This window comes from Myodes glareolus, chromosome 18 (genome assembly GCF_982192425.1).
Source record: "Myodes glareolus chromosome 18, mMyoGla1.1, whole genome shotgun sequence".
Lineage (NCBI taxonomy): Eukaryota > Metazoa > Chordata > Mammalia > Rodentia > Cricetidae > Myodes > Myodes glareolus.
This window is the reverse complement of record NC_142043.1, coordinates 32,973,556-32,993,669: the sequence shown is the minus strand read 5'-3', so window position 1 is coordinate 32,993,669 and position 20,114 is coordinate 32,973,556. Positions and strand designations below refer to the sequence as shown.

The 20,114-nt window shown below is 50.3% G+C and overlaps 1 protein-coding gene and 1 pseudogene across 2 annotated transcripts; one reads left to right on the top strand and one right to left on the bottom strand.

Moving 5' to 3' along the window:
- Nucleotides 1-1,142: 1,142 nt before the first annotated feature.
- Nucleotides 1,143-3,473, bottom strand: LOC125397909 (RCC1 and BTB domain-containing protein 1 pseudogene; annotated as a pseudogene).
- Nucleotides 3,474-6,999: 3,526 nt separating this feature from the next.
- LOC125397859 (serine protease 40-like) lies at nucleotides 7,000-17,792 on the top strand. Of its 2 annotated transcripts, none has more exons than XM_085679504.2 (5): nucleotides 7,000-7,219; nucleotides 7,840-8,002; nucleotides 10,026-10,300; nucleotides 13,605-13,774; nucleotides 16,952-17,227. In XM_085679504.2, the coding sequence occupies exons 1-5, from the start codon at nucleotides 7,039-7,041 to the stop codon at nucleotides 16,985-16,987; spliced, it is 825 nt and encodes a 274-aa protein (XP_085535630.2). In that variant the 5' UTR covers nucleotides 7,000-7,038; the 3' UTR covers nucleotides 16,988-17,227. The 2 variants fall into 2 exon arrangements, with proteins under 2 accessions (XP_085535630.2, XP_048286348.3); XM_048430391.3 differs by lacking the exon at nucleotides 16,952-17,227 and adding an exon at nucleotides 17,248-17,792 and having other exon boundaries at nucleotides 7,001-7,219.
- Nucleotides 17,793-20,114: the final 2,322 nt, after the last annotated feature.

Sequence of the window (20,114 nt, the reverse complement as noted above, 5' to 3'; positions counted from 1 at the left end):
CTAATTATGTTTCTCTAGGCCACCCAGCAAAGAAGTGGTCTCACTTCAGGGATGTGTCTCACTCCAGATCTTGTCCTGGTTTTCTCTTCATTGCACTGTGTTCCTGCTACTATCTCTAGAAGACTTCAGAATCATTAATAATAATAATAATAATAATAATAATAATAATAATAGTCTAGGACAATATACTAATAATATCTTCACTCCCATCACCATCTCAGGAAGCACGTCTTCATCACTATTACACTCTGTCAAAAATCATTGTCATCCCATCTTCTGCTCCATCATCAACATCCTCTTCCTCCTCACTGCATCAGGACCAGCAAGACTATTATCAGTGCCACCCCTGTGTTTGCAGTTAACATCGCCACCACAAACACCATCCGCATCACACTGTCAGATTGCTGCTTCCTTTGTTTCTTCAATCTTAAGCAAATCCTGATAAACCTAAAATTTTCTTCATTTACTTCAGTGGTGTAAGCATCATATTAACTGCAGGGTTCTTTGGAAACACCTGAAGCTTTAACACGTCAACCCAAGAGCACAGCAGCAAAGACCTCACCAGATGCTGATGTCCCTTCCCAGGGCTGAGGGAATCCTTGGGTGGAGGTCTGTGTTCCTCCCAGATACCACACCTGTGGTCACTCCTGGTGTCAGAGGGTTGTGGTACATGATTCCAGGAAATGTCGCCGATTTCCTTTTTCCAAGTTCAGAAGTTCCTTCCAACAGAATGAAAAAAGCAAAACAGCTGAGCCTTCATCCTCTCCCAGTGTTCCAGTCCAAATGTGGGGAAGCATCTACAATAAGAGTTGTGGGACTGGGTGGTACACAGCTTTAATCCCAGCACTTGGGAGGCAGAGGCAAGTGATGCTCTGAGTTTGAGGCCTGCCTGGTTTACAGAGGGAAACCCTGCCTCAAAAAAAACAAAAAGGAAAAAAAAAAAAAGAGTGAGGAAAATGAGCTCAGGAAAAGCATGCACCCTTCACACAGCCCTTCAGGGCATTGTATCTCCAACGTGTGTGGGGGGGTGGGAGGGGGAAGCAACCTGGTGGGTTCACACAAAGAATTACTCCACCCACAGTGCCACCAAAGCACCCACCCACACAGCTCAACAGTCCCAGGCTCCAGCTCTTCAAGGCTCCTCATTCGTTTGCTTGAGCGATAAACTCCTTGCCTAATGATGCGCCGACTAAGGTTTTTGGTCTCTTTCCAAAGGAAGGTATCACCACGTCCAGCAGACCGACGGCAGCCTCCGTGGCAGACCTCCCGTATCTGTGTAGAGATCCTGAAGAAAGGTGCCGTGCATGGGGTAAGGATGCCAGGCTATTTCCGTCACTTCCTTCACAGCTTCCTTCCAATAGGAAAGTGCTCGCACCTGACTTCAAAGCATCTTTATAGATATGAATATATTTACCGTCTACTCAAAACTTCAGCTCAGCAGTTTCTGGACTATCGAAGACTTTCCTTGGTCCCGCTGTAACTGTCTTCATGCTCTTCAGACAGAAGGCACCTTGTGGCGGCAGGGGGAGCAGAACAGGCAAAAGCCTCATTGGTTGCAGGAGAAGCAGGTGAAGTGGGAAGAAGCCTGGACCGACTCTGGCATTGGCCACACGTGTACACGTGCACGCCCTGGGTTTGGGCAGCAGGTGTGTGGGTGGAGTGGCATGCTGACAACCCTTTCTTTCCCACCAAGATACGTACTGGGCTTAGCAGGTTATTTTTATTGCCAGTTCCCAGCCGCCAGTATGTGTTAGCTCCCCAGGCAGAGAGCAAGCTATAATTAGAGTTAGTGCTGGGATGTGTCATAGCTATACATAATATGGTCCACACGCGTTCACTGCAGATTTGCTACTCTCACTGGGGTCAGCCAGTTGCCATAGTTTCTCTAGCCTGTCTGCCCATTTCCACCATAGCCATGAGTGAGGTATGACCACAGGCAATGCCAGCTGTACTCTTAGTATGCAGCAGGTCTGTAACTTCCCAAGGAGTTACCTGCTGTGCTGTAGATCCTGGTCTCACCTGGTCACAGCTGTCATAGCTCCAAGCAAGCACCTCTCCATCAGCTGCTAGAGCCATCCAGCAATGTGAGGCACGAGCTAATTCGATAAACTGCTTGATCAAGAGATTGGTATGAACGTGGATGGGAGCAAATGCCTTAGTTGAGGGTACCATTCCCCAGCTCGCTGTAGCCAGTACGGCCACTTCATTTTCAGAGCGTGGGAGAAATGGGGACCACTTCCATAACTAAGCCTTTTGATCTTGTTTTCACATAAGGTTTCTTGGGCACCAGTGTATTCTGGTTACTTCCAGTTCCTAGAGAGTTACTGCAGTTCAGTCCAAACACAAAGACCTCATCAGTCAGTGACTTTGATCACCTCATTGACTAAGTTACCAAGGACACAGACCCTTCCAAATAGGTGCAGTTTCCTGGGGCAAGAGCAGAGTGAAGACTGGCCACTTCCCTACAATCACCTGGCCTCAGGCAGCTCCTACAAATAATCTGACATCGGTGTTTATTAAATGAACCACTTGCTTTCCTCAATGTCCAATCCTTCCTTAACCTTCAACCACAGATCTTTTCTCCCCATTTCTAAGGGGAACCTAGACAGGAGAGACAGACTCAAGCCCCCACAGATGATGGCAGAGCAGAGACCCACCTCGTTCGATGCTTCTACACTAAATAAAGCTTTCCACTTCTTTCTCATTGTTGTTTATAAAGAGAATCAAAGTTGCTGGAATCTGTAGGCCTATGTGTTAAAGGCGTGGTCCCAGGTCTGTGGTGTTATTGGAAGGTGATGGAACCTTTAGGAGGCCCATTGGGGAGGAAGTTAGGTCATTGATGAAGCACATTGGAAAGATACAGGGACACATCCCCTTCCTCCCTCTTTGCTACCTAGTTAGTACAGAGAAAGCACACCTGTTTGCAGTGCAGGGTGCAGCCCAGCTGTAACAGGAGGAGCAGGCTGCTTGTCGTCCGGGCTGCCCGGCTATCTTACACCTGAAATAATCACAGAAACTGTATTCATTTAAACACTGCCTGGCCCATTAGCTCTAACTCCTTATTGGCTAATTCTTACATCTTAATTTAATCCATTTCTATTAAACTGTGTATTGCCATGTGACTGTGGCTTACCAGCAAGATTCTAACCAGTGTCTATCTCAGGCAGGAGATTCATGGCGTCTGCCACTCTGCCCTTCTTCCCAGCATTCAGTTCTGTCTACTCTGCCTACCTAAGTTCTGCCCTATCAACTAGGACAAGGCAGTTTCTTTATTCATTACCCAATGAAAGCAACACACAAATAGAAGGAACTCCTACATCACCCAGCAATGCTGCTTCCCACTGCTGCATGTCTGCTTCTTGAGACTGCATGACTGCTTCCTGATGCTGCATGACTGCTTCCTGAGGCTGTGTGACTGCTCCCTGAGACTGTATGACTGTTTCCCATTGCATGACTGCATCATGCTGCTGCATGATTACTTCCCACTGATGCATGACTGTTTCCTGTTGCTACATGACTGCTTCTCACTGGTGCGTGACTTCTTCATGCTGCTACATGTCTGCTTCCTGAGGCTGCATGACTGCTTGTTTTCCTTTGCATGATTGCTTCATGCTGCTGCATGACTGCTTCCCACTGTTGCATGATTATTTCCTGTTGCTGCATGGCTGCTTCCCATTGCGTGACTGCTTCATGCTGCTACATGTCTGCTTCCTGAGGCTGCATGACTGCTTGTTTTCCTTTGCATGATTGCTTCATGCTGCTGCATGACTGCTTCCCACTGTTGCATGATTATTTACTGTTGCTGCATGGCTGCTTCCCATTGCGTGACTGCTTCATGCTGCTACATGACTGCTTCACACTGCTGCATGCAACAGTCTGAGGAGTTCAGAGGCCTCTGCTCAGATAAAGACAGGTCCTTGACTTCCTTGCAGAATGGAATCTCAGGGCAAGCCATGCTGAAGCAGAAATGGAGTTTACTGAAGGGAGCGCTAACAGGTTTAAGTTTTGGAAAGTTAACAGAGAGACAATAGGTGTGGGGTTCTCCAAGGAGGGTAATACATCACTGTCTTTACAACAGTCACAGGGTATGAGTAGTTTTGAGGCTGTTATCTAATGGTTGCTGAAGACTTGCAATGAGATGAAAGGGTGACTCCCGGGTATTCAGTCAGGACTACAGCTGATAAGGTAAACCCTAGATGGGGGTGGGAGAGGTCAGGATATCTTCACTATAAACAAAAGGCAATAGTCCTGCTTGTAAGATTCCCAGAAAATATTCAAGAAAAGAGTACAGCCCTACCCGAGGTTATATTGTGCAAGCTGCAAGCCTGACTTAGTCCTATTTTAACATCCTATTTGAAAATGTCTCTATATTTAAAAAGTATTGCCCATATCATCAAATTTACAGACAATGCTAATTGTGGTAATATTCTTGGTTTTCCACTGGCCAGAGGCTTCACCCAGATGCTAGAGCAAGGGACCCATCTCCCTCCCTTGTCTCCATAAACACCCCTTTTCATAACCTGTCTCATACCCACATGGCATGAGAAAGAATGTATTTTCAAAGCTGGCTAAAGATTTCAACTCTCTTGGTCCATGTCACTCACATTGACTCCCCTAAATTCCTAAATTAAGATGCTTTCCTCTGGGAAACCATCGACTACCTCCATCTAAGGTAATTACTGGGCAGCTGGTAAAAATGAACAAAAGACAGCAGATGCCGTCTCTGAGAATGGGAGATGCAATAACAATAATAACAAGGGACTAAGTTATTATTTTAAGAGTAATAGCTAAACACCAGGAGTTGGCTACTGAGATTTCCACAGTGAGCTCCTGGAAGACAAAGACTTGAATGAGTGAAAACCAAATCCAGGGCATTCTGCCAGTAACCGGCGACACCACCTCCAAGACCATCTCCAGCGCGAGGCTGGGTCTCAGTGCTGTGCTTCCAGCCACTTTCTGTGCCACAGGCTTGAGGACATAAGCACTCTGGCTCGTGTTTCTCGCCTCAAAACTTGTGCCAACCTCTGCTGAGCGCACATCTATGCGGATTTCAAATCAGAAATCTGGGGTGGTATGCTCTTCCACAACAGCAAGAACTGAGTACCCCAGGTGCTGAACCAACAGCCCCAACGCCATGTCTGCCACCTCTCACCCTTTTATAGCACAGTCCTTACGCCCTGTTGGAGATCTTAAAAGTGGTCTGAGATGGGGTTTTCATTGGCATATCTCCTGTGTGATGGGAGCAATATTGATCTTGCTTTTCGTGAAGCTGCAGACGAGAAGGGTGGTACTAGGTTAATCATGTATAACAATGACTGTCTGCTTATATGTCCCTTCTGCCTAGCTTGAACCCAGCCTTCCTGTTTTATAGATTCAAAATTTTCAGTGCCCTTCTAAAATAATCCTCTTACTATTCACTACAATCTGGATTCTCCAATCCTGTTTTTAAACAAGCAGCAAGCTATCTTAAATTTTTCAAAAGGAACTCCATTTTGGAGTGCTTCTATTTGGATCCAAACTCCTAGAGTCAAAAACAATAGAGCATTTTTATACTAAGAAAAAAAAAGGAAAATATTAACGGGGACAAATCGGTTGGGTTAATATGCTGTTACTGATATAGAATATGTTAATGGGGGGCTAAAAATGACTGTTATCCAATTCCTTTTGTAATGTGAATGTCCGTGTTCTTCCTCTGATGCTAATAGTAAAATAATGAGCTCAATGAGGAATCACAAACAGGAGTTACAAAAAGTTAGAGTTGGGACTGGGTGATGATGAAGTCAGTAAGGAACTTACTTACCTTGCAAATGTGAAGACCTGGGTTCAACCCCTAGAGACTAGGAAAGAAGAAAGGCAGGGCTTGGTGGTCCTACCTTTGTTATTCCAGCAACCATAGAGGCGGAGGCAGGGGGGTGCCTGGGGTTCACTGGCCAGCTAGCCTAGCCTTCTCGGCAAGTTAGCAGGCCTGTGATAGACAGAGTCTCAACAAACAAGGTAGGTGAGGAGCAAGAGCATAGGTTGTCCTTTGACATCCACTAACATCTGCCCAGTATGTGCACCCAAGAGACAGTTTGGATGCTAAAAACCAAACTTGCCTAAGCTCAGAACTAGCTGCTCTTCTGAGGTTATGTCTATGGAATCAAAGTGGCCAGAAAGAAAACAGGAATTCAAACAGCTAAAGCTCCCAGCAGCTGTGGTACTTAACCCAAGACCTCCACAAAGGCGAGTCATTGAAAAATCAGCACAGAGCGGGAGGGGTTTCTGAGGCCGGATTCCAGCTGAGGAGTTGGCAATTGCGATGGGAAAAGAGAGCTACTTTTCTTTAGGTGTGTGAACCCTGGTAACTTCCCCGTGTCCCAGTAGAGGACCCTGCGTCCACGTGCATGTGGGCCATACTCATCGCATAACTGAAGAAGTAAGGAGAATACGAAGTTGGGAAATATGATGGGGGTGGGGGGTGCTGAAAGGAACTGAGGGCGTATGTGAAAAGTGAATTTGACCAAGATCATTGTGTAGATGTATGAACATTTCAAAGAATCAATAAAAAAAATGTTTTAATTGTAGAGCTTTCGAATGGTTCTGTGGTTAAGGGTACTTGCTGCTCTTCCAGCGGACTCGAGTTTAGTTCCCAGAGATTCACATTGCCTGTAACGCTAGCTTCAGGAACTCTAATGCTCTCCTCCGACTCTGGGGACTTTGGGCTGATGAGCTAATGACATGCCAGTCTGGGGAATGAGACTTTGTTTTTGCGTGCATTATTGTAACAGAACGAAACTGGGAGATTCGGGGGTGCCATGAATGCTTTTGCCACTCCCGGAGGAGCGTGTGTCTGCCCAAGCCAGAGAAGAGGACCTGAAGACAAAACTTCATTCAGGGCGGGCTGCCTCCCGTGGACCTAGGTTTTCAGCACACTTGCTCACCTCCCGCGAGGTAAGGATGGGCGAGAGAGGGTACCTAGAAGCAGTTTGCCGGAGTCAGCGGTTGTCTGCACGTGCTTTCTGTCCTGTCTGGGACCAAGACACAAGGCGGCCAGATGCGATGTGGAGCGCCAGGGCCCAGCCATCGGGCCTGGGTGGGTATGGGACCTGCCTGCTGAAAGCTCTGCTCTGGCTCAGCCTCCTGCCCCAGCATGCCCAGGTCACCGCATCTGCCAGCAGCAACAGCGCTACAAATATAACAACCATCCAGGCCACGAGAAATACTCCATCCCTGTCTCAGAGTAAGCAGGCAGGGGCAAGAGTGACTCCCCAAAGTAGAAGGCTGGTTTCCAGTAGGCGCGTTCCCTTCCCCACTCCCCTCAGAACAAAGGCAGTTGGAGGGTCCTGCAGGCCTTTACGTTAAAAGGGAGGGGCTTGAGACTGGGGAGCTCGACGCGATGGTCTTTCTCGCTCTTGCCTATCATTGCCAAGTCTCCTCAGTTCAGGGTCAAGGTTGTGTTATGGCTGTACTACCACCGTTTACATTGGGTTAAGGGGGGAGAGCTTAAAATGACCAGGACCATGGTTTCTGCCAGCTTTGGCTTCTACTTCCGTGTCTGCCTTTTCAGAGCTGTGCTCCTCAAGTTAATAAGGACTGAGGAGAGCCTGATATCACCCAATCCTTTGCCTGCACCTCGGTTCTGTGGGCGTTGCTGAGAGGAAGGGTTGGGCCAGTCTAACCTTCTCTCCCGGCTCTTTGTCAAATGAGCCATGCCATTCCACTCTTGACCTTGGCTCTGGCCCCCTGGAAAGGGAGAAGAGAGGTCATTGCATCCCCTGGGTCCTGCTGATGCTGACATTTGGGGCACCAAGCACATGCATCCTGAATGCAGGTGCCTGGCGGCTGGGATTGTCTCCACAGTATGTGGCAGGACCAATTTCCAAGGGAAGATCTATGGTGGTCAGAAAGCAGGTTCTGAGCGGTGGCCGTGGCAAGCCAGTCTGCGCTTATATGGCAGGCATATCTGTGGAGCTGTTCTCATTGACAAAAACTGGGTAGCTGGTGCTGCCCACTGCTTCCAAAGGTGCGTGTTCCCTCCCCGGGGCCCTTCTGCTGGGAAGGGGGTGCAGGAGAGAGTCACTCGGAGGGAAGGAGAGGGGTGAAGGATGCAGATCTGACAATCCTTCTAGGGTGAGTTCTGGGGTAGCCCTGACCTTGAGTGGTGCCCTCCACCCAGATCGCCATCCCTGTTCATCTCCTGCCAGTGTTGGTCTAGCATTACAGACAAAGATCTCACATTTTGTCTCTCACCCTGGGGACGTCCTCTCCTGCTCCTGGAGACTAGCTAGTGTGACGGTCACAGTGATATACACCTTACTTCTAAACTACTAATTGAAATTTCTTCCCCCAAGTATAATTGAATTAGTCCTGGAAAGCCAGTTTTAGCTTTGAAGTGGTCCCTCCAATTTTCTCTTTTCTCTTTCATGAACATTAGGGATCAAAACTTTGTTTCCTTCAAGTATGCTTCCGTAACATGAGGGTCAGCTTGTTGGGGTTTCTGTCCTGCCTGGTACCCCACAGCCGGCAAGTCCCAAAGAAAATCACAGAGTCTACATTCGGTTATAAACTGATTGCCCATTAGCTCAGTCTTCTTATTAACTAATTCTTACATCTTACAGTAATCCATAATTCTTGTCTGTGTTAGCCATGTGGCTCAGTACCTTTTCCAGTGGGGCAGGTTACATCTTGCTTCTCTGTGGTCTAGGCAGGAATGGAGGAGTGGGCTTCGTCCTTCCTAGCCTTCTCCTGTTCTCATTGCCCCGCCTCTACTTCCTGTCTGGTTGACCCTCTTATACTTTCTGCCTGGTCAATCAGCGTTTTATTAAAATACATGATTGACAGAATACAGATAATTCTCCTGCACCACACTTCAGTATCTGACTCTTGCTCACCTCCAGACGGTCCCTGCAGATGGCAGCAGGTCTGGTTTCTCCATTAAACCATTGCTACTGTGACCTGAACTTGTTAGATGTGTAACAGGTTCAGTGCTTAATGAAAGTGACAATCCCAGGCCCTATTCCCAAGACTGGACATAGTCAGAACCTCTGTGGACAAGCATCCAGCATCCTCTGTCCAGGGCTCTCTGCAGACTCTATCCAGGGCTTGTTTATTGGGAGTTTATTTGTGTTCAGGCCACACTTACACTGGAGCATAGTTCTCTCCAGAGGCATCCTGGTACTGTGTGTGTGTGTGTGTGTGTGTGTGTGTGTGTTCCTGTCTTTCCTTCCATGGGGGATGTCACTATTCCTCCAGCTGGAATGATCTATGTACTAGCAGAGTCAAGCAGATATAACTTGAGCTCACTGTGTGTGCAAAGGAAGCAAGGAGGACAAATTACTGCATATGGGTTTCCATTTACATACTCGGCATCCCTGTGTGCCAGACCCGATGTGGAGGGTCAGGCGGAGGATGTGAGGCAAAGGCCACTTCCATGGTGGTAGGTCATGAAGGTATGTCAAGGAGAAACAGTGACTCATACAGCTAGAGGGGCCCGTAAGGAAAGAGACTCAGGAATGTGGAGTAGGCGTGTAAGAGGGCCATATGAGTGGACATGTGGACTAGAATATAATTTGTCTTGCAGAAATAGTAAGTTTTCATTTATTACTCTGTTTCCTCCACAAATGCTTCTTGAGTGCCCATAGTTAGACAGGAAAACAATCTTGAAAAAAGACCAAGTGTGACAGTTGGGGTACGGGTCATGCCAGGCAGGAGGTGAAGTCTTTGAGAAGCCATATAGGTGTCAGACTCAGTGAGTCTTTGTTCCTCCAAGAGGAAGGGGTGCAGTTTGATGAACCTCCGATGGTTCTACCCAATCATGAGATTGACAATCCCAAGGATTCTGAGGTACCAGACGCCTTCAAAAGATCTGTGTACTTAGGTAGTGTGTGGTTATCCTGCCTCTCAAGAAAGAGAAAGGGGGAAAAAACAGTATTAGAAAAGGGGGAAAGACCTAAAATGAGAAAGAGACAAGGTCTGGCTGCCTGCAGGGTGGGTAGTCAGGGAGACAGGACTGAGCCAACACTTACAGCCCTTCCCCCCTGTGATAGGTCTCACAACCCTAATGACTACCAGATCAGGCTAGGGTACACCAAGCTGAGCAGTCCCACCAAGTACAGCAGGGAGATGTCAGTGTACAAGCTCATCGTTCACCAAGACTACGACAAACACTACCGCCAGGGAAGCGACATTGTCCTGATGCAGCTGGAGTCGCCCGTGGAGTACAGTTCCCACATCCTTCCAGCCTGTGTCCCAGATAAAAACGTCAAACTTCCCAGCGAGAAGGCCTGCTGGGCGAGTGGCTGGGGGCACACCAGAGAGGACGGTGAGTACACAGGGCAGCTGGGCGAGTGGCTGGGGGCACACCAGAGAGGACGGTGAGTACACAGGGCAGCTGGGCGAGTGGCTGGGGGCACACCAGAGAGGACGGTGAGTACACAGGGCAGCTGGGCGAGTGGCTGGGGGCACACCAGAGAGGACGGTGAGTACACAGGGCAGCTGGGCGAGTGGCTGGGGGCACACCAGAGAGGACGGTGAGTACACAGGGCAGCTGGGCGAGTGGCTGGGGGCACACCAGAGAGGACGGTGAGTACACAGGGCAGGTGAAGAGGGTGAGGGGCACACCAGAGAGGATGGTGAGTACACAGGGCAGCTGGGCGAGTGGCTGGGGGCACACCAGAGAGGACGGTGAGTACACAGGGCAGCTGGGCGAGTGGCTGGGGGCACACCAGAGAGGACGGTGAGTACACAGGGCAGCTGGGCGAGTGGCTGGGGGCACACCAGAGAGGACGGTGAGTACACAGGGCAGCTGGGCGAGTGGTTGGGGGCACACCAGAGAGGATGGTGAGTACACAGGGCAGCTGGGCGAGTGGCTGGGGGCACACCAGAGAGGACGGTGAGTACACAGGGCAGCTGGGCGAGTGGCTGGGGGCACACCAGAGAGGACGGTGAGTACACAGGGCAGCTGGGCGAGTGGCTGGGGGCACACCAGAGAGGACGGTGAGTACACAGGGCAGCTGGGCGAGTGGCTGGGGGCACACCAGAGAGGACGGTGAGTACACAGGGCAGGTGAAGAGGGTGAGGGGCACACCAGAGAGGATGGTGAGTACACAGGGCAGCTGGGCGAGTGGCTGGGGGCACACCAGAGAGGATGGTGAGTACACAGGGCAGCTGGGCGAGTGGCTGGGGGCACACCAGAGAGGACGGTGAGTACACAGGGCAGCTGGGCGAGTGGCTGGGGGCACACCAGAGAGGACGGTGAGTACACAGGGCAGCTGGGCGAGTGGTTGGGGGCACACCAGAGAGGATGGTGAGTACACAGGGCAGCTGGGCGAGTGGCTGGGGGCACACCAGAGAGGACGGTGAGTACACAGGGCAGCTGGGCGAGTGGCTGGGGGCACACCAGAGAGGACGGTGAGTACACAGGGCAGCTGGGCGAGTGGCTGGGGGCACACCAGAGAGGACGGTGAGTACACAGGGCAGCTGGGCGAGTGGCTGGGGGCACACCAGAGAGGACGGTGAGTACACAGGGCAGGTGAAGAGGGTGAGGGGCACACCAGAGAGGATGGTGAGTACACAGGGCAGCTGGGCGAGTGGCTGGGGGCACACCAGAGAGGATGGTGAGTACACAGGGCAGCTGGGCGAGTGGCTGGGGGCACACCAGAGAGGACGGTGAGTACACAGGGCAGCTGGGCGAGTGGCTGGGGGCACACCAGAGAGGACGGTGAGTACACAGGGCAGCTGGGCGAGTGGTTGGGGGCACACCAGAGAGGATGGTGAGTACACAGGGCAGCTGGGCGAGTGGCTGGGGGCACACCAGAGAGGACGGTGAGTACACAGGGCAGCTGGGCGAGTGGCTGGGGGCACACCAGAGAGGACGGTGAGTACACAGGGCAGCTGGGCGAGTGGCTGGGGGCACACCAGAGAGGATGGTGAGTACACAGGGCAGGTGAAGAGGGTGAGGGGCAAGAGGCTGTGGAGGTCTTTCCTGTGGTCGGTAACCTCAGTGTCTGGGTCAATAGCAAACTTCTGACCTTCTGAGATCAGAGGTGTGGGCTCTTTGACTTCAGAGCCCTAAATGTGGTTGACTCTGTGCACTGCAAGATTCTCACCAAACAGTGGTTGCTCTACTCTGGCCGGGAAAGACATGGGGTGTTTTTAAGGAGATGAAAGTAACCACGCATGGAGCATTGGGGTGCTTGACTAAGGACCAGTACCTCTGAGAACCTTACTGCCCAACCCTTAAGGCTAAGGAAGACGGTCTGTTCTACCAGCTTGTCCAGCTGTGTACACGGGGTTCCGATCCAGGGAGCCATGAATCGGTCACCTGGGGACCAAATGCCTGAGTGTTGGGGACTGACATTCTCCTTGTCCTCATTCCCTAAACAATATGGTAGTATTGTGAGTCTCTGGACCACATTTGCCTTGGGTCAGATAGTGTGTCGTCTAGAGACGATTTCAAGTGCGCAGATTCTCTGCACACGGCGTGCAGAGAGACCTCAGCGTCTTTGGAGTTTGGTATCCTGGGCCACAGGGAGAGCCGGCTATCAGCAAGGGGCAGCTTAGGTTGAGAATCCAGAGTTCCGTGGCAAGGCTTCTACACAGGATGTTTTTGACTGAAGACCATACAACGGCAAGTTAAATAAAGTGAATATAAATTTGACATGAAATTTAGGGTCACAATCTGGCAAAGCTGCCCCGAGGCGGTTTACGGTCAGATGTTTCTCTGAGATCGGGTCTAGGATCCCCATCACTGCTCCTGTAACTGTCAGTCCCACAGTCTGTCCCGAGTGCAGAGGCTCAGCACCACTAGAAGGGACAGACTTTCACTCTCTAAGGGCCTATGTCAGGGCAGGTAGGGTCTTCAGGTCTGACCAGGCGATGGGAGTAGGAGCACGGAAGGAAGGTGTGGGCGGGTGCAGCTCTCAGCGCAGAGAACCTGGCCTCCCTAAGAGACCGGACCTTCAGCCATCTTCTGTCACGCCCCCTCCTGCCCATGGTTGCTGGGCCTCGGGGCAGGTTTGGGTTTGCTATACACAGGCAGCCCCTGACCAACCTTGAGGGATGTGCACGGTGACCCCCGCATGAACTGAGCCGTGCTGTTGTCTGCTCCTATGAGGCGACCCCAGGCCAGATCTGTGAGAGCGCTTGGAAACAGAGTTCACATCTCCAGGTCCAGTTGCTCCTTGTGATTGGCCAGTCTTCTTGTCGCAGTCCTAAACATTTCTAGCCCGAGTCCTAAGCCACGGCTGCACTCGGGCTCCAGCGTCCCTGCACCCAGCTTGGGATCCACAGAGCAGCCAGAGCTGTTGAAAGCTGAGTTGTCCCTTTCTTGGCCTCTGTGTCCTCAGGGTACAGTCTCAGTCCCCTAACCTGCTGAGGAGGCTCTGCCTGAGGTCCCCCCCCCGTGCTGAGACCTTTGCAGTCGCCCTGGCTTCCAGCCTTCTGCTGTCTTCCACAGCCCCTCTGCTTGCCCCTTCCCCCTTGTCACTGCAGGCCTGTCATGATACCTTCTCTGCCACTGTGGCCTAGGACCGCTGCTCCACCCCGACTGTCACCAGCCATCATCCTGGGAGGGGCAATGGCAGCTTCTCTCTGCTCACGAGCACATCTGATTCCCCCTCCCACAGTGATCCAGCCCTTACCTGACGACCTCTATGAAGTAGAGCTCATCCTCATGGACAATGACGTGTGTAAATCATTTTTCCCGCCGCCACAACCTGGCTCCCCTAAAGGCTACTACATCTATGATGATATGATGTGTGCTGCCGATTACTCGTTGACAAGATCAATATGTTCAGTAAGTGACACCTGCTCCGATGTGCAGTCGGGCTTGGCCACCTTTGTCCCTCTGTCTTGGTTCAGCCCTTTCCTCCTTTCCGCGTATTCTCCGGACCTTGTCTCACCCGTCTGGTTGGGCTTTCAAAGCAGCCCATCAGGAAACAGGCATCCCTTGTCATGCCTTGGGTATTTTTGGAAATCAGCTTAACAAGCCCATGAGAGCATCAAGTGGATGAAGGTGCTTGCCACCAAGCCTAATAGCCTGAATTTGATCTACCATATAACCTGCTTGATAGGAGAAAACCAACTCCTGCAAGTAGCCCTCTGAGTTCCACACCCATGTCGTGAGTGTGGGCATGTGCATGCTCACATGTGCTCACACCCTCACACACATACACACACACACACGCACGCACATACACACACACAAAATAAATGAACTAACATTTAATTAGAAAATAACAAATTGATACACTGATGGAAACAGCACCCAAAAGGTCCTCCTAGTGCCCTTTCCTTTCCCTCATTCCCAGAATTGTCCTGTTTGGCTTTAGAAACACTACAGCTTCTTGCTAGGACCCTATCTAAACATGCATCAGGCAGGGTGCAGGCTTTTGCCTGATTGCATTTTTTAGTCAACAGGAGGCTATTCATTCATGCTGCTGTATGGATGCGCTGCACTCTTCCTTATTTGTTCTTTTCCTGGTGGAATGCGGTAATTTTTAGGAGAGGACTTTGCAATGGCCTTGCCCTGAACAGGCCCGAGGGGTCCTCACGTTAGCAGTAGAACCACCGTGCCACGAGATGCACACAAGTTCTTGTCGCACAGCTACTCCAGGCAGCTCTCCAGTGTGGTTGGACCAATTTGTGTTTCCACCCTAGAGAGTTTAGGTTGCTCCACATTGTACCAGGTTTTTGGTTTTGGTTTTGGTTTTGGTTTTTTTTATCATTATTATCTGCCTGTTTCATTTTAACCATTAGATGTGATCTTTCTTTCTTTGTTGTTGTTTTGTTTTTGTTTTTCAAGACAGATTTCTCTGTGTAGCCCTGGCTGTCCAGGAACTCGATCTGCAGACCAGACTGACCTCACAGAGATCCACCTGCCTCTGCACCGCAAATGTTGGGATTAGTCTGTATCACCACTGCCCAGCAGTATGTAATATTTTTATTTGCATTTTTCTGAAGACTTATGAAGATGGACATTTTTTCAATTGTTTTTTTCCCCCTGTGAAGTATATTCTCAAGGTTGTAAGGTTGGTTTGTCACTGTAAGTCATGTGTCTTCCATAATGATTCATAGGAACTCTTATATTTGGGGCATGAGCTCGTCACTAGTTCATGTGCAGTCTGTATTGTTTACATTTAATGGTGGGGGCACTGAAGCCAGAAAGGAAGTGGGCAGCTAGAAGCGTCTCCTGTGGCCTCTGCTTGCCCTAGAGTCTGTCTTCCTCTTCCTCTTCCCTTGGCTGTCCTCTTGGGTCAGAAGTGTATGACTTTGCATCTTATGTGCGCCTCCCCTGCTCCTCAGGGGCCAGATAATTCTCAACACCCTCTTCCCAGCCAAGCGCATCTTGCAGTATCAGCAGGTGCCCTTAATTGTCCTGCCCTGTTAGCTCAGTTCAGCCTGTGCTCCTGCTTGACGGTCCTTTGCTCTTTTGATCTCTCGGTTCCTTTTTCTGACACCAGTGCTCACAATCTAGCTTCCTGTTCTTACTTTGAATTTTTCTTGTTGCTGGTTTTGTTTGTTTCAAATCTATCTGTTCATCTGTTATCCATCTATCTATCTGTTCACCTGTCTATCTAATATATTAATCTATCATCTGTTTGTTTGTCTAGAAATGATCTTTCTGTGTAGCTCAGGTTAGCCTTGAACTTGCAGTCCTTGCGCCTCTGCCTCTGGAGTGCCAGGGTTATATGTATATAGTACCCAGCTTGCTTTGCATTTAGAATAATCAAACCAATTAATTTAGTCCCGCCCCCCCCCCCGTGTGTATGTGTTTGCGAGTTAATGCACTCACGTGCATATGTGAAGGTCAAACAGTAGCTTACGGTAGTTGTTTCTCTCTGCACCATGGTTTCTGGAGTCTGAACCCATCTCACATGCTTGACAATTACAATAGAAAGAAAGGGTCTGCCCTGTGTTTTCACCCACTGACAGCCTCCCCTTTTACCATGACCTGCCAAGACCAGGCCTGCAGCCCTGTCTCAGAAGCTCTAGAATTTTCACCAGAGCCCCTTGCTTCCCTGCTGAGCAACTGTGTCTCCGCCCACAGCTTGTCACAGTCACGCCTCAGTGATTCTACCCAGTCTTGGCTCAGAGAAGCCCTCTTATGACTTAGTTTGTGCATCCCCTTGAGTGTTCCTCCCACCGTCTGTGCGGCTCATTGTCCCTATGTATGGTCTTCAGGTGTGTGCCCGCAATCCCCCCTGTAACCTGAGCATTCTGTGGACGAAGACTGTCTTGACATGTGTTTCAGCACAAGGTTATCGGGGACTGTGTTGTTTTGCTTCTTGCACTTTGGTCTGAGACAGGAGCGTTTCTACCCATAATCCCAGGGACCTTCCCATCTCAAAGCCCTGCTGTGCTTGGAGTCCCCACCTCTCTTCTGGAGCCTAAGAACTCTCTGTGGTTCTCTCCTGGCTGGGCCCCCGTGACAACTTTTAGCGCATCCTACAGCTTGGTATCCTCTAAAGGAGCTCAACCAAGGGACTGAAGAATCACTCGTAATGTTATTAAATAAAACACAAAGGTACATGTGGGATGATGCGCTGGGACAGGGGATTCAGCCAAAGATGACGGACCGTGTCTCCAGGCCCATTAGTTGGTTACGGACTGTCTGAGTTGGGGTTGCTATTGCTGTGAAGACACCATGACCAAAGCTACTCTTATAAAGTAAAGCTCTTAGTTAGGGTAGCTCGCTTACAGTTCAGAGGTTCAATCCATTATCGTGGGGGGACAGGGCAACATGCAGGCAGACATGGTGCTGGAGAAGTAGGTGAGAGTCCTACATCCTTCAGGCAACAAGTAGACTGCCTCATTGAGTGGTATCTTGAACATATAAGAGACTTTAAAGTCCGCCTCCACAGTGACACACTTCCCCCAAAAAAGACCACACCTACTCCAACAGGGCCACACCTCCTAATAGTGCCACTCCCTTTGGGGGGGTCATTTTTTTTTTTTTCCTAAACCACCACAGCGACCATTCGGGACTTCAGCGACATCTCCCACATAGACAGCCGAGAGCCGATGTTCAGCTCGTAGACTCTCCACCAAATGGTATCCTGGGTTCCTTGGTATCTTTGAGCAGTGGGGCTCCGTGAAGATACTGGCCCAAGAGGCCGCCTGTACCTGGATTTGTAAAATTGCTCCGATGATCCAGATGAGACTACTCAGATGGCAGAGACACCGGGTGTCCATCACATTCTCTCCGTCCCGGTCAGTGTGTGTCCCTCCCTGTGGTCGCCCCACTCTCTGTGTCCTCTCTCTCCTCAGGGAGATTCTGGGGGCCCCCTCGTCTGCTTACTGAATGGCTCCTGGTACTTGGTGGGGCTGACCAGCTGGAGCGCACCGTGTGAAACCCCACTCACCAGCCCCAGTGTCTTCGCCAGGGTCTCCTACTTTGACAACTGGATTAAGGAACACAAGAAAGCATCGCCTGACCCAAACCCCCAGGGGCCTGACCCAAACCCCCAGGGGCCCAACAGGCCCCCTCACCATCCCAGACCCCCTGGTGGTGGAAGGCCCTGGAACAGTAACAAAGGCCAAGGCATTGCCATCAAGCCAATGATCTGCACGGTCCTGCTGTCTTCTTGGGTCCTCCTTCTCCAGTGGAGTTAGTTCAGGAGCCTGTGACAGAAGCACAGGGCCTTGAACAGCCAGCACGTCCTGTGAGCGTCCTGGGTATTGACCTCCAGACCTCCATCTGTGGGCTCACCTGTCCATCTGAAGCCGTAGTTGCCCTAGGTCAGACGAAATTTAAAAAAATGAATAAATATTAAAGGAAAACCGAAAAGCTCAAGAGACTTCTGACGTTTTCTGTCCCCTCAGTACCAGTCCTCATCCTCTCTCAGGGCTTCCAGCTGCTTGGTTCCAGAAGGTCACCTCCTCCTCAGGCAGGGTCAGTGGTTGAGACAGCCAGGGAGCTGGCCTCCCAATGTAGGAGTTGACTCTCTTCCAGCTGGTTTCTGGTTAGAGTCCACCCCTGCCCCTAAGGCTGTGTGTTCTTTCAGAAGAATGAGCCACTGTAGTGGGCCACCTAGTTTTCCTGGAGAAAGCCCCAGCTCAGGCACGAGGGACGTCTTGCAAGCCCGAAGTCACAGCAGTGCTTCTAGAGAGTTCGACAGCGAGCTGTGAGGGTCCCTGAAGTCGACATCTCAATAGCAATCCTCAAAGCTCTTCTGCAAGGGCAGCAATCACCCTAGTATTCCACCTCCAAACTCCAAACCCCACCCCCTTGTCTGATAAGCCCCGCCCCATAGTCCTTGTGGGCCTCCTTCAGCCTGCATCTACTGAGGCTTAGCAGACCTGGGAATGGCTGGCTTAGCCCTGAGCTGCCCTGAAGACCTCTCTGAGTCACCACATCCTACTCAGTCTGTCTGGGAGCTCACTAGGGCTCCACAGCACAGTCTCCACCCTTCATCATGAACTGGAGACAAGGGAGCCACTGGGGGAAATCCAGGGTCTTTGAGAAACCCTTTCCAAGCCTGTTAGAATATCCCAGGCCCTTCCCAGCAGGTGGGAACAAAACAGTTCTTATGTGCATAACCAGCTTGCTGAGCCCACGTCAAGACCCTCTTCTGCAATGCCAAGATTCCCAGTGTGCACCCTGCCCCTTCCTTCCCCTCTACAGGTCTGTCCACCCCTCCTTCCCTCCCTCCTTTTTTTTTTCTTCCTGTGCCCAGAATGGGCTCTGACTCTATTTTTGAGTTTCCATCACTGGGACAAGATACCTGAGGAATTCATGTGAAAAGCAGCAAGGTGGTTATTTTGACTCACGTTGTATTCTGCAGTGATTGGAGGGACAAGGAATGCCACAAGATCACACCCCACGACAGACCTCACAGAGAGGTTTAATTTTTTTTGGCGGTGGGAGGGGGGAATAGAAGACTGCCTCTGAGCAGGGATGGAAAAGGTAGGCAGGTGTGGACGTAGACGGGGTGTCGAGCATTCACACAGGGAAAACACGTGACTGGCGACAGTGGAGACATTTTGTATTTGCTGCAAGTCACGATGGAGCTGCTGGAGCAGAGTCATTAAGACGGGGTGGGCAGTGGGGGATGACCTGGTTCTGGTTTGTGGGTGGTTCTCGGTTTACCAACATTCCTCCCTCCTGTTTATTATAAAAGGCAAGGAAATGGGAAAGGATGAACTGCAAGGCAGACATAGGGGTGCTGTGGTCTTTCCACGGCTTCCTGTTGACTGGGGGCGTAGACATCTTTGGGGCACTGTTGGGCCTGGCCGTCAGGACATATTAGATAGTCATAAGTCTCCAGTTCTGTGGCTAGAGGTTAGTAGTCCTTTAACAGTAACTGATTAGAGATTTTTTTTTTAATTTGGAAGAAATGTAGAGAAGAAATTGATAAGGCAGGGTGCAATAAAACAAACAGGAAAATGAAAAGTAGGGGGCATCAGGAAAGGTAGTATTTAATTTGATACGCGGTTCTCAAAGGCCCAGGGGCTCGAGGCATTGAGTTGTTCCTTACACTTCTGGAGGTCTGTTTGAAGTTGCTGGATTTTGTGTTTTGCTATAACAGATTGATTAACATAGAAGCAGTATTCTACCAGCGGTGGCACAGTCCTTTAATCCCAGCACTTCAAAGACAGAGGCAGGTGGATTTCTGTGAGTTGGAGGCCAGCCTGATCTACAGAGTGAGTACCTGGACAGCCAGGGCTACATACAGAGAAACTCTGTCTTGAAAAACCAAAAGCAAGTCAGGCAGTGGTGGTGTATCCTTTAATCCCAACACTCGGAGAGCAGAGGCAGGCAGATCTCTGTGAGTTCAAGGCCAGCCTGGTCTACAAGAGCAAATTCCAGCATTCTTCTCAGAGGAAGAGGCAAAGAAAACTTGTGATAACTGATCAGTTAGGCAATTAGTCTCTCTGGCAACACCAACATTCCTACAATGACCGGAGGGGCAGGATTTGAACTGCCCTTTTATTATATGGGGCAGTGATTGAGTTCCCAACTTGAATCGGTAGGGGTTCTTTTCTCTCTGTCATCTTTCAACCTGATGAAGGGGAATACTAGCATGCAAACTCCTGACCGTTTGGCAGGTAGGAAACGGTAGGCTTGAGTGAAGAGTATCCATACCCCGATAATAGGTTTCTCTGCCCACACAGTAGGCCAGAACAAGCCAAAT

Coding starts and splice junctions, on each gene's coding strand:
- LOC125397859 (XM_048430391.3), top strand. CDS start 7,039: ATGTGGAGCGCCAGGGCCCAGCCATCGGGCCTGGGTGGGTATGGGACC. Junction 7,220..7,839: donor TACTCCATCCCTGTCTCAGA/GTAAGCAGGCAG, acceptor TTGTCTCCACAG/TATGTGGCAGGACCAATTTC. Junction 10,301..13,604: donor GGGGCACACCAGAGAGGACG/GTGAGTACACAG, acceptor CCCCTCCCACAG/TGATCCAGCCCTTACCTGAC.